At 33.6% G+C, this 15,069-nt stretch overlaps 1 protein-coding gene across 1 annotated transcript in view; it reads left to right on the plus strand.

Annotated features, from left to right (window-relative positions):
- Positions 1-14,027, plus strand: part of LOC137628729 (uncharacterized protein ZK1073.1) — an 18,444-nt gene extending 4,417 nt beyond the window's left edge. Inside the window, exons 3-5 of the mRNA XM_068359901.1 lie at positions 8,145-8,254; positions 10,146-10,317; positions 10,930-14,027. Coding sequence (XP_068216002.1) covers positions 8,145-8,254; positions 10,146-10,317; positions 10,930-11,151 — 504 coding nt within the window. The 3' untranslated portion in view covers positions 11,152-14,027. The remainder of the gene's footprint in view (positions 1-8,144; positions 8,255-10,145; positions 10,318-10,929) is intronic.
- Positions 14,028-15,069: the final 1,042 nt, after the last annotated feature.

Here is a 15,069-nt window from a genome sequence, read left to right on the forward strand (position 1 = left end):
CTCTCTCTCTCTCTCTCTCTCTCTCTCTCTCTCTTTTTTTTATATATATCAACACACGTTCTTATCACATTAAGATATAGTTTCTTATCCACCTTTCTATTTGAATAACACTTTCTTTAGTATTCTCTCTCTCTCTCTCTCTCTCTCTCTCTCTCTCTCTTTATAGGTATATATATCAACACACATGTTCTTATCACATTAAGATACAGTTTCTTATCCACCTCTCTCTCTCTCTCTCTCTCTCTCTCTCTCTCTCTCTCTCTCCTCTCTCTCTCTCTCTCTCTCTCTCTCTCTCTCTCTCTTTATAGATATATATATCAACACACATGTTCTTATCACATTAAGATACAGTTTCTTATCCACCTCTCTCTCTCTCTCTCTCTCTCTCTCTCTCTCTCTCTCTCTCTCTCTCTCTCTCTCTCTCTCTCTCTCTCTCACTCGTTCGTATCACATAAAAATACAGTCTCTTATCCACCTTTCTATTTGGATAACACTTTCTTTAGTATTCTCTCTCTCTCTCTCTCTCTCTCTCTCTCTCTCTCTCTCTCTCTCTCTCTCTCTCTTTATAGATATATATATCAACACACATGTTCTTATCACATTAAGATACAGTTTCTTATCCACCTTTCTCTCTCTCTCTCTCTCTCTCTCTCTCTCTCTCTCTCTCTCTCTCTCTCTCTCTCTCTCGTTTACACACACTCGTTCGTATCACATAAAAATACAGTTTCTTATCCACCTTTCTATTTGGATAAAAATTTCTTCAGCACTCTCTCTCTCTCTCTCTCTCTCTCTCTCTCTCTCTCTCTCTCTCTCTCTCTCTCTCTCTCTCTCTCTGCTTCCATATATGGTAATCCCATGCGATTTTACGTGTGATGGTGATGTTGTGTTTCTTTACTCTTTCCTTGCAGATGATCTCACAGGTATGCAACAGGGCTGTTGATATTGAAGAGCTGCTATTTGTAATATGCTTGTTTTCACTGTGGTTTTTTTTTAATTAAAAAAAACAATTAATAAAAAGGCCTCTTCCTCTTGTCTTATCCGTAGCTTGTTCTTCTGTGTGTGTGTGTGTGGTTAACACACAAACACATCTGTATACATAACATGTACACGGATATGCACATCGTAATGTCTTCACTTGCTGTAATTGTAATATTTTTTTATAGTTAATTTTTCATATAGATTTTTTTAATGGGAGGTTCTCAGATTGTGCTAAGAAGTTACATTCACAAAAAAAAAAAAAATGTCATGCGTTCACTAGTGCTTTAAAAAGGGTAATTTCTTTAAAGCTAATTATTTTAATTATAGATTCATCATTAAATAAGTTACATTCACAAGAAAGTCGTGCTTTCATTGATGCTTGAAGAAAAGATAATTTCTTTAAAGCTAATTATTCTTATGATAGATTAATCCTTAAATAAGTTACATTCACAAAAAATGTCTTGCGTTCACTGGTGCTTTAAAAAAGATAATTTCTTTAAAGCTAATTATTTTTATTATTGATTCTTCCTTGAATAGGTTACATTCACAAAAAAAGGCTTTCATTGGTGCTTGAAAAAAATAATTTCTTTAAAGCTAGTTATTTTAATTATAGATTCATCGTTAAATAAGTTACATTCGCAAGAAAGTCATGCTTTCATTGGTGCTTGAAAGAAATAATTTCTTTGAAGCTTATTATTTTAATGATTGATTCGTCCTTAAATAAGTTACATTCTCAAAAATAATCATGCATTCACTGGTGCTTGAAAAAAAAATTCTTTAAAGCTAATTATTTTAATGATAGATTCTTCGTTAAATAATTGTTAAAAAATATATTTCAATCATGTACGCATCGGTATGCATATATTTACATTGATGCATGAAAGTACAAACAGTTTTTTGCAATAATGATTTTGAGTTACTGGCTAGTTTCTCCTAAAATTCGAAATGTAAATTTTGACGTCAAATTTCAAGACTTGTTCATAACATTTGGGTCATTTATTGCCATTCATCTCAAATTTGAATATTTGTAAGCTTCGAAAATTGAATTTGAACTTTTAATTGAGTTTATTTTATTTAAATAAACTGAGTTTTTCTAAAGGGTTATTTTCTTGGCGATAAAGTTCGATAAAATTATATACGCGATTTTTTTAGAGTAACATTTACATGATAGCAATGTCTGAAAACGTTTGAGAACATTTTTCACGTAATTACAAAGTTACAGCATTGAGAATCACCCTTTCTGCCAAGCGCTGATTGATGTAATGTCATTTATTTTAATATTTATTATGTTTTAAGTTAATTTTATTTTCCAAAAATGTTTTTTTCCACCTAAATTCTTTCCTACAGCCTTACCTTTGACACTTCGCTTATTATGATGGATGTCGTCGAAATATTTATTTTGTAATTTATTTTAGTTTTAACCTTTTTTCTTTTGGTTAATATTTGCATTTTCTCTTAACCATACATCACCAGCCCTCCCCCCCCCCCCCACAGGTGAATGTTTTGATATGCGATCTCATTTATGGCGTGATCTCAGAAATTATTCTTTAGCTTTGGTATGCGATCTCCCTAGCTTGGATGGAGAGGAGGCTTAGGTGCTGATCATATATGGTCAGTCTCTAGAGCATTGTCCTGCTTGCTAGGGCAATGTCACTGTCCCTTGCCTCTGCCATTCATGAGCGACCTTTAAGCTTTTAAACCTTTAAATAGGTAAAAAAATAAGAATAATAGAAAATCTAATGGTTCTTGCTACGACGTGCGCTCGCTTCGCTCGTAAAAAAGATAAAAACATTAAGCTCCGTATGTACTGGCAAGCAGTAATGTTGAGCTGCACACACTTATATCAATATCTGATTTATTATTTAAATTATTATTCCTGGTACATATTTAAAAAAAAAAATCCCATGGTTCTTGCTTCGCCATGAAGTGAAGTGAAGTAGTTACTCTCAGGTGAGTTCGCATGCCAAAGCAAAAGCACGACTTTGAAATCGCAAACCAAAACAGCACCTCCCCACATTTTTACCCAATCCGTAATTGAAGGGGTTCTTGCCAAGTTGGCCTTTTTTCAGGCCAGGAAACCTCAAATTTGTCCTTTTTTTAAATTGGTTGGCCTTTTAAAGCTATGATTAATTAGAAGTTGGCCTTTTCTCATTTAGAAATCCTGACAACCCTGGGTCAAGTAAATTTATCCTTGGTGATGATAATGATGATGGTAATGATGTTACCATATTGTGGTAAAGAACTCAAAAGAACTCGAGGCTCCTCCTTTTCATATTGGTTTGATCAAAGCAATTGCAGAGTTATAAACATCTTTCAAGTGTGAAGATTTATGAAAAGGAAAAAAAAAGGAGAAATCCAAGCGGTGATGTATGGTTGGGATGCCTTTGCTATTGGCCTATATTTACCCTGATGTGGTTTTCCTTTGAGTGGGAGATGTTGCTGCAATTTATATATATATATATATATATATATATATATATATATATATATATATATATATATATATATATATATATATACACATTCATACATACACACATATATATATATATATATATATATATATATATATGTGTGTGTGTGTTTATATATATATATATATATATATATATATATATATATATATATATATATATATATATATATATATATATATATACATACATATATTGTATGTGTATCATCTTTGGAACTCATTTTTAATTTGATTTTTTTTCATTTATGAGAGCTTAAAATGGTAACAAAATTAAATTACTCCTATTTTATTTAACCTGGATTCTATTTTGAGATGCCGCTTGATAAAACGAGACAACGTACGTGCTAATTTTTGCCCACAAATGAGAACTTAAAAAAAAAAAAATATTGCATTTGGTAGACTGCCGCAACAATGCAATATCCATCAATAACATCCAATGTTACCTGTTAACTCTCTCAGACTCACCAGCCCATCGTTAAGTGCAGCATTGCATCTACAGCTGTTATGAAAAGTTTTTTATTTCCTTTTACGCCTAATAACGCCTGGAACTGCTAATTTATTTATTTATTTTCTGATGAGGTTCTTCGATGTTTATCTGTATAACTTGTCTATAATTTCTCCTACTTTTTTCTCAACTTTGTTCACACACACACATCCTCGTTTCTGGGCATCTCTTGTCAGCGCCTGATGGAGGTACAGTGTTGTCCATGTTGGCCAGAAATATATTTATAACCTAACTTATTTTTAATTTATCTAAACCATTTTTAATTATTTCCTTGACTGGTGCTTAGCTTCTACTTATTTTGCATAGCCTGTCTAGGAATCTCATGTAGGCCTGCAGAATTTTATTCGGAAATAAGGATTTTTTTCCAAATTATTTTAGATGGGTTGTGTGAAATACTCACCTGAGATTGTTGCATGTGTTGAAGTATTCATGTATGTACATGTGTCTTTATGTATATATGGATTTTATTTAAACAGTAAACCCTTGTATCATATCCATATGTATTTACATGTATGGACAGATGTCCATGTTTAGATTGCATATATGCATTTGTTCTTGTAAAAATTGTATTTTTGCATTTTAGACATACGTCATTTTGCAAGATTACTCAGTATATGTTTAAGAAAGCATTTGTACACATGAATATCGATGCATATGCTTTATTTTCAGTGTATATACACACATGAATGCAATTGGCTTTGTTGGTGTAATAAGAAAAATTACACCATCATCATAATTGACCTATGTAAATTTTACCATTCTCAAATATGGTCCTAGACAGACATAGAGCTGCATAACTGCTATACTCCATGGACTGGAATCTTAAAGAAAAAACTTGCCTTGCTTTGTATGGTATCAAATGTAGTTTTCCTTAAGATTCTATTCCTGGAAGTTCCTGGTTTCGCAGTTGAATGTGATTATATTTAGTCGTTTTAGTGTAAGGGGTCTCTGTGAGCCCGAAGTCCGTTTTTTTGCATGTAATGTATTCCTTGTTGTTATTTACGTACGGTAGCATTCGTTAAATGTTTACAGTGATGAATATGGAGGTACTTGTATAGTTACTGAATGATTCCTATTATTTTGTATATTGTTTATTGTCTTGTTCCACATTTATATAAGTTGATCACTGGTGCCTGAGTTCCACTACTGCAAGACCCATTCTGCATATGTCCATTTTCAGTTGTTAGGACATTTTTAGGGATCCTGTGACATCCCTGGATGCTATAATTGCTTCACTTGGGCACAAATCCTAAAATTTTTATTTAGCATTTCTATTTCCCTCAAAGCACTTACGTAGATGAAGACTAGAAGACAAACTTAAATGTAGTGAAAGCATGCCCATGTAATTTATCTCTATTTACTGTTCATCTGTTAATGTGTAAGATGTGAGTGCAGCTGTGTATTGTATGAGTGTATCTTTTCTTTGTAATTTCAATATTTATTTAATTTTAAATAGCTTAAGTAAGCTCTGAGTTTTAATTTTAAATAGCTGAAGTAAGCTCTTGAGTTTTAATTTTAAATAGCTTAAGTAAGCTCTTGAGTTGTCAGAATTTCCGGAATCCCACTGTGATCAAGTCAATGTTACTAATGGCATAAGTATACACCAGGTCCTTGTATGGTGTGTTCATGGTGTCTAGCGTCAGTATGTACGTTGAAGAAGGGTGACGATAGATATGCGCTATCCACACTCACTCATATCTCCCGTCCACTGCAATTTTTATTTTAAAGATTTGTTTTTATCTTAAGAGCGTTTTGTGAAAGTTTCACTGTTATTCCTTCAGCCCTCCTCCGTGATTCTGGAAGGCCTATGAATTGCTGGTATTTCCATGCTCCTGGAACGTTCTTGAAAATACATTTCCCATGCTGCTAAGGCTGGGAGAAGTATGTACTTCCATGATTCCAGGAGTTGTTAGAATGCAGGCACTTTTGTAATTCTGGAAGGCCTGGGAATTCCAGATCTTCATGTGATTTTGGAAGGGCTTTAAAATACAAATGCTTCCATGACTTGAAAGCCCAGTCAATGCAGAGCTTTCTGTATTTCTGGAAAACCTGGAAAATGCAGGTATTTCCAGGATTCTGAAAGGCTTAGGAAGCGTATGTATTTTCATGATTCCAGAAGCCTCTGGAAATACATGCATTTCCACGATTCCTTAGTAATGGAAGTGTTTCCATAATTGTGGAAGACGTGGCGAAGTGCAAGTTTTTCTTGAGGAAAGACCTGTTGAATGCAGGTGTGTCATGATATGTAGAGGTAGAGACCAATTTCCTGGAGATATGAGTAGGTGGTGCGGATTGTGATGAAGAGGGTCTGAGAGTATATGAATTTGTGGTGAATAAATTTCATTTTGTAAAGGTGCCAGATAAGTTAATACCAAAATGTTACACTCACCAGTTACTCACAAAGACAAATACTCACAAGTCATAACTTTATTATTATTAACCATTTGAGATTCAGCGGCCTCATCTGTGGCGTATTGTGTTTTATTTTGACTGGCCACTTTTGGGCTTAATTATATTTTCCTTTAATCATTCATTGTAAAATTATTATTCATACATTACTAGGATACACTTGATGTAATTTTAACTATAAAATTATTATTCATACAGTACTAGTTTACAGATGGTGTAATTTTAACCGTAAAATTATTATTCATGCTAGGATACAGATGTAATTTTAAACGTGTATATTTTTGCATACTTTATCCTAGCATGTTCAACATTTTTCGCATAAATAGCTTGTCAAAATAATGCTAGTAAGTTAGCTGAAAACATAGATGCACTACATCTGTGAAAAAAAAATCTAAAAGAACTGGTAATAGATATATATATATGACATGCTATTACAGTCAAAAAATCATTTCCTTGTGGTAATTAGCTTATTTCTAGCTATGAATTTCATTATACAAAAAGAGTAAAAGTTAAATGTTGATGGTTTTCTATGTATCTCTTAAATGCTATCCCAAGCAGTCCTGTTTAGTAAATACCTTCGCCTGCTTTGGGAAGACGAGGATAACTATCCCATGATGCCCTTCGGCTGTCATCCAAAGTAAACATTAAAAATTATTTATTATGGCTTAAGTCATGCAACGTCATGTCAGTTGATGGCTTTAGAATCCCAAATGGTTAACATTTTATGCAACACAGCTCATATGTTAACATTCCATGCATCTAAACTGACAAAATAATATTTCATGTAACGCAAATCTCATATTAGTGTTCCATTCAGCACAATGCACATGTTAACACTAAACATAACACTCTAACATGCATAATATATATAACCAATACACCTCACATTAATTTTGAAAACTTAAAAGTAGTTCAGACTTGAATTATTCACTTTTTTATTCAAAGAATTTGGATTTTCAATCTATCTATGTAAATAGTAGCTTTATTTATTTGAATAACAGTATATTGTATATTAGTTTTCTTTTGAAACATTCAAGCTCATTAAAGTTTGGATTTAGATTATGAGCTTTTGAAAACACTTGAATTTTCTTAAAGACTAGATTATTTTTTCAGTTCATTTAAAAGATATTAAAGTTCATATAAGTAATGTAACTATAATTTTTCGTTTGTATGTTTTAACTCTGCTAGATTGTCTGAGTAATTTCAGGTTTCATTGAACATGCATAAATTGCATTTGATAATTTTTGAGTCTTTGAATTACACCCAAGTTTACAGTTTTCCTGAAGTTAAGAAGATTATCCAAAGTATTTTATACATGTTTTTACTTCTTTTTTTATTCAATTGGAAATATTTATATTCAAGCAAAGTAATATGCTAGTTAAATATAAAGTTCAACTTAAAAAAACTTATTTCACATCACCCCAATTCTCAAAACCTTGTTTATCCATAGTATTTTATACATGTTTTTACTTCTTTCTTTTATTTAATTGGAAATATCATTTATATTCAAGCAAAGTAACATGCCAGTTAAATATAAAGTTCAACTTAAAACTTATTTCACATCACCCCAATTCCCAAAACCTTGCAAGTTTAGAAATAACACAGATCAAAAATAGTTTTTATCTACCTACATTTATTACATTAAATATCCAGCTAGATAGTACATGCATCATACATTTAGAGTGCACCCTTATTACACAAAACAAAAGAAGTCTAATCTGGCACTGATTTTCCTCTCTATTACGGTGTTCTAATAATTTTCTTTTGTGTTCGTAGCAACTGGACACAGCTGAGAACAAGGAGCGGCTCATCAAAGAGTACCAGGACCGCCTCCAGAGCAAGATCAACCCCAAGAACCTCCGAAAATACGTCGAGGCCTTCCTCAAGTAAGTGTGCTGGCACTCATACATTTCTCTTACGTTCTGTTTCAGACTTATTGAAGCCTTAAAATTATTTTAATTGTTCGTACTGTTCTTAATTTTTTTTTTCCTTTTTTTCTTTCGTCACTGGGGTATTTTCCCTGTCGGGGTCCCTGAGTTTATAGCATCCTGCTTTTCCAATGAAGGGTTTAGCTTAGCAAGTAATGATAATAATAATAATAATAATAATAATAATAATAATAATATCAAAAGCACAGTCTTTTTCAAATTGAAAAAAGGAATATGAAATAGTTATTGACATCAAAATAACTCAAGATTCATCAATTTAGGTCCTGAGCAGGGTTGTACAATAACTATGAAATTAATTACAATCACTTATAACTACAATTAAAGAGAAAGGAATATGAAATTGTTATTGACATCAAAACGACTCATGATTCACCAACTTGGGTCCTGAGCAGGTTTGTACTATAACTATCAAATTAATTACAATCACTTTTAACTACAGTCATAATTACAATTAGTCACTTGCCCTAATAGCTTCAGTGATTTTCATAACTACAACCATTGTCATACACCTAAAAAAAATAATTTTTACTAGAGAAAAGTTGTACCATTGTTCCCAAACCATAATGAATTTTTATATGAGTGGTATAGATTGCAAAGAAAATTCTTACATACATACATACATATACCAAGGCACTTCCCCCAATTTTGGGGCGTAGCTGACATCAGCAAATGAAACAAAAACAAAAAAGGGGACCTCTACTCTCTTAAGGATAAGAAATTGACATTATTGCGACAGATGAGAAATGAATTGAATTCAAAGTGAATAGTTACATGAAATGTAAAACTACATAAAGAAGATTACAGACAAATAAGAAAATCATAATTAAAGATGGTGTATATATTATTGCTCAAGGAATGAATGTGTTTTTTTTTTGTCTCAACTCTTAATAAAGCAGAGAGCCTTTTATCTTAGAACAGACTGAATTATTGAAGTATATAACGGATATTTTTGGGTGAGATAGCCATGTCGTCCTGATGGAAGGTTCCTATTGGTAGCTTTCAAATATCCCTTAGAAAGCTACCAATAGGAACCTTCCATCAGGACGACATGGCCTGAGCCCAGAAATGTTTTAATATATTTATGAAATATCAGGTGATTTTTAAAGTTCACAGTAATCTTACTTTTATTTACCAAAATAGGTTAGAATACTGTATACAGTAGTGTTGAGGGAGAGATAACTTAAGGATTTTTTTTTTTATGAAAGAAGATCCTAATTTATTATTGACAGTCTCATTAGCTTGAATTATATCAGTATATACTCTGACTGGCTAAAAATAATAGAATTAATAAAGTTTTAATGAAACACAAGTATTGAGTCATATTTTCTTCCAAAAACGAAATCTGAAAACTCAAAAGCCCCACTCCACATGAATATGTATTGATATTGAATGATAATAAAATTATGAAACGGACCAAAGATTAGACTGAACTTGCCAATGTCTTCAGCTCTCTATTTGAACACTCTTTGGAATTATTATTATTATGATTATTATTATTATTATTATTATTATTATTATTATTATTATTACTATTACTAGTTAAGCTACAACCCTTGTTGAAAAAACATGATGCTATAAGCACAGGGGCCCCAACATGGAAAAATAGCTCAGTGAGGCAAGGAGATTAGAAAATAAGTAAACTTATATGAAAAGTAATGAATAAGGAATATAAAATATCTTAAGATTTTTTAACAACATTAATATAGATCTATGATATATAAACTATGAAAGACTTAAATCAGCCTGTTCAATATAAAAACGTTTGCAAATTTTAACTTTAAAAAAAAAAAAAAAAAAAAAAAAAACTGATGTTTTCCTCCCTTTACAGGCGATCAGATCTCTCCAGCAAGCTGGAAACTAAGTTAGTTGTTGAGACCCTGTTGGTGACTGGCTCCAAGGCCTCCCACGTGAACACGGTCCACAACATGCACCAGAGCTGCAACAAGGTGAAGGCTTCTCTTCTCAAGATTGATGATGTTGGAGATGTGCTTCAGGAATGTGTAAGGACTCTAATTGTTTCTTGATTATGTTCCTCCTTTTTTTTTATTAATACTAGGCTAGTTATTGTACTTATTTGATATTCTTTTCTGAAATATTACTGTTATTTAATTGGTATCTGCGTTTGTCATTCTCTAGGTAAATAGTAGATGACATCATTATAATTTCATGTATAGTATTATATTAATTGTTATTATTATTCAATTCTTAAGTGTGTTTCACTAACATTATTGGGGAATAGCATACATATACAATCAGACATAATGTTAACATTTTTTAAGGATATTTAAATTTCTTGTATTACTGCCTGGCTTTTGAATATTCTTTTTTATGCAAGTTTAGCACCAAACCAGAATTAGAGTACAAAATGCTGCCACTTTTACCACTAACCTTGCTTTTTTTTTTTATTAATGAGCTTCAATATTGATTTTAGATTATTATGAATTCCTCAAAATTACACCAGTTAGTTATGTGTCTGCATTATTTGCAAAAAGGATTAGGAGATATCTAGATCCTACTACTGATAGTACAGAACTTTATAGACTTCTAGGTGAATTTTTCGTGCAACTCGACTAAGGATCCCAGACTAATGGTGCACTATATTTTGCTTTCAGCCTGAAAAGTTTGCCCAGTCTCTCCAGCTTTTCTGCAAAGGCTTGGGTGTCTTGACATCCCTTCCCTTGAGTGGTGTCGATCGCCAGCGCACCTTCAGTGGATCCTCCACTGACGGGGAGGAGGGACGTCCCCGGCGCCAGAGGACCATGAGCATGGAGGAGTACGACACTCCAAACCTCAGGCGGTTCTCCTTCTCCTCGACCCAGACCGCTGCTAATTAAGGCGTTCTCCCTGACACAGCTACACCACCTAATGCCACCATTAATGAAGACAACAACACGATGAGCGCAAATCACCACACGCTGCTTCTGTTGTTGGGTGCAGCAGCAATCACGCTATTGTATAATGGACGGTCATGGCCTGCACGCTTTTCGGGCGTCTCTTGTTGTTGAAGCTGTGACCCCACATGAAAACATTAACACGTAAAACATACAAAAAAAAATTGGAAGATTTATAGGTACTGTACCAAAAACACAGCTGCTCATCACGTTGTAAGGAATTTCAGCCGAAGGCAAAAAGTTTGTTGCCAGTTGTTGTTAGTCTCATATTTTACATTGTTAAAGCCGTCTTGCTCTGAGAACATGGCAAGAGCTGCAGTACTACTCTTTATTTTCTCTGTATCTCATCTGATTCTGCATCTACATAGACTCCTTCTATTTCACTATGTTCCGTATCTTTAATAGTACCTTTGCTCCTTTGCTCTTGGGAAAGTACAGTAACGGATGACCTATGTCTGAATATGGCCGTGGCCGTGGGTGTCGAAGTTATGGTAAACATGTGGAAGTAGATAAAAAGTTGCTGGTTGTAACACAAAAGGAAAGAATTCCAACATCCACCAATTCTGTGGTCTTGCATCCACTGCCTGCTAACTTTTCCCAGGGATCTTTGAGTGGCTAGGTAGAGCGTACTGTTGTGTCTACTCTAGCTGTGAACTGTTTGCAGTTTTATCTTTAATCAGATTTTAATGAGTAGTTTTCTTAGCATTTTGCACTGTGCTTGAGAACAGTTAGGAAATAATACAGTTTTTAAGAAGTTGAGCCTTACAAAGTTGTGTTAGTGATTAAAAATAAAAAATTATTCCTTATTAAAGCTCATGTTGGCTCTTATAGTTATTGTGTATATAAAGGTTATATTATTGTAATGGCAATAGTTATAAATATATATTAAATGCATTTGATACAAGTGCGCACTCACATTTCACAGAGAAGTCAGTAGTTTTTTCGACAGCCATCACTCTCCACACCACCGTGTACAATAGATTTAATATAAAAGAGTAAAAAAAAATAAGAATGAAAGGAGCTGTTGGAGGTGATGACCATATCATCAAAGTTATTCTCATCGCTTCATTGTCACTCGCCAACGTTAGAGATTTCTAGTAATTGCAGTTATGCAGAGATTTCTAGTAATCGCAGTTATGCGGACAGAATAACACCAGCGTTGTCAGTTGATCAGGAATTAAAAATAACATGGGATAGATTTCTGAATGTCTGAGGGAAATTACTTAGGTAGTCCGGATATCAGGTTGTCAGATTTTACTTTGGCACAAAGTCGTCGACAACCCTGGTGTTTCTTTTGTCGTAGCAGATAGATAGCTGTGAGAGCTAATTTTGAGCAAGACATAGATTCAACTGCCAGCTCAGTTATCCAAATGGTGATAATTGCTTAGGTTTAGCCAGCATGTTTAACTGCAATACACACAATCCAATATTGTTTAATTACTTAGTTTGTATTTATACACATACTGTATATGTATTGTGCATATTTGCTCCCGTACATATGTATAAATGCAAATTATTTTCAGTTTGTTCATATATACGTAAGAATAACCAGGATCTTTTCCTATGGGGAAAGATTAGGGAAATATTCATAAAAGGAAAAAAATTAAAAGATCTGAAATTGTGTGCTTGCAGTTATTAGGCACCTGGCTTTCATTGTGAACTGAACACAGTAGAGAATTATTAAAAAAAGCTGTTCTTCTTCTGTCTTTTTGGAAACGTTATCATTTAAAAAAAAAACTGACTTGAATTTAATTGAGCCTAGAATGAAACTTGATGAAAGGGAATGAAACATATTAGGATAAACACAATGTGTATAATGACGTATCTCATGTTTTAGGGAAGAAATTGCTTTGCCCTTTGATTTTAATTTCATTGTTGTGTCTTGCATTTATGTCAGGTTTCTAGATGGACAGAAGTGCAATATAGTTTAAAGTGTAGATCGTAATGAATTAAAGCAAGATTAGCATATACTAATCACATAAAAAGTTTGTTAGTGCATTGTATATGCCATTCTTTACAAGAGATTCTTTTTTGGGGCAACTGGCTTGCCATGTATTTTCTTTACTTTTTGTTAATTTTCAGAGAGAATTTTACAAATGTCTACCTATGTGACTTACAACTACAAAAGTAATCTTGTTCATTTAACCGTTTTAAGAATCTGAGTGTTATACCTGTCTGTAGTGGGTTTACAGTAATTTCAAGCTAAGAAGCAAGTCACTCTCACAATGTTATGATATCGCTGCCTGATGTACTTTGTTAAGACTGCCACGTGTTTCGACTGCCACGTGCAAACACGTGTTTCGACTGCCACGTGCAAACACGTGTTTCGACTGCCACGTGCAAACACGTGTTTCGACTGCCACGTGCAAACACGTGTTTCGACTGCCACGTGCAAACACGTGTTTCGACTGCCACGTGCAAACACGTGTTTCGACTGCCACGTGCAAACACGTGGCACGTACGCAACTCAGTACATGTGTGGCGTGATACATCTGTATGGAAATATGCGTCATCTATGCCACTGAGTGGGCGTGGCCTGGTGATTAGTTTAAGATTAATGAAACACTTCTAGTTACAGCTTAGGATGGGAAATGTAAGGTTATTGGATGCAAAGCTTTGCTTTGGTAACACGTTTTGATGACGTAGGCAAAAGAATCACTTGTATTGTTTCTTTGTTTTTATTTTTTCCTTTTTGGTTATTTTGTCTATGGAAAGTAATTTCTATAAAGGGGTATAAACTTTACAATAATGTGTTTTAAATGACAATGTACAATAATCATGTGTAATACATATTAATACAGTATTTTTATTAAACTTTATCGTTGTGTTTTATTTTTATCTTTCAGAAAGGTATAATCATGAAAGTTTAGATATGATTGTGATTGGTGTGTTCTTTTATCCTAATCACTTGAGGTGGCATATTTGCGATTATGGTTAGAAACTACCTTATACTGAATATTATCATTACTGTAATAATTTCAGAATCCGATACCCTACTGTAAACACACTGAAATTAAACACCAATTTGATACATATAATTATGGGAAATGAAAAAGCTCTATAAGACATTATTTTTTCTCCTTTCAGTGTTCCCATCATCAAATACTATTCGTGGCTTCTTCCTTAGCTATTGCTATCATTCTGTTTCGCTCTTTATCCATCTATATATCTCCCTTGTTAGTAGTTGTTATCCTCTTCCCACCTTCTGGTTATATTCTTTTACTTCACAGCTGTTAGAAAGTCTTATTTCTCCACCGTGTTTCTTTTTTGTGTCTCTGTTTACCACTTGCCCTCCCACACACCTCTGCTGTTGCTGCAGTCATCACAATCTCTTTCATAACTTCCCATACCTCTTCAGTTGATTCTGACATTCCATTTACGTATCTCTCTTCTCTAGGTCTTTCCACTTTGCCTATGAACTTTACCTTCCCACCCTCCAACCTCAGCTTCCAAGGTTTTATTAGTTTTCCTGGCTGGGGATTTTCTTCCTTGATTTGCTTTTCAACAATTGCCAAATCCTAACTGTTCTTCTGCCTTCCACTATCTTAGGGTAAAGTTCTCTTGCTTGAAGGTACACTCGGACACACTTTTCTATTTTATTTTGAGCGGGACTTGAACTTGTCTAGCGATCACCAGAAAGTTTTTTTCTCGTATGCAATTTAGTTAGTTTTCAAGTTTTAACCTAGAATCTACTACCAATAGTTTATGTTGAGCCACAACATAGTTGAAGTAGAGAGAAGGAGACTGAGCTACAGTAGATGACAGGTAAATATTTAGTTCCATTAGTACAGAGTAAAGACTTAGTTACCACCAAGGTTTGTTTACCAGCAGAAATATGTTCACTGTCCAGAAAGAAATTAA

The sequence above is a fragment of the Palaemon carinicauda genome, chromosome 36 (genome assembly GCF_036898095.1).
Source record: "Palaemon carinicauda isolate YSFRI2023 chromosome 36, ASM3689809v2, whole genome shotgun sequence".
Lineage (NCBI taxonomy): Eukaryota > Metazoa > Arthropoda > Malacostraca > Decapoda > Palaemonidae > Palaemon > Palaemon carinicauda.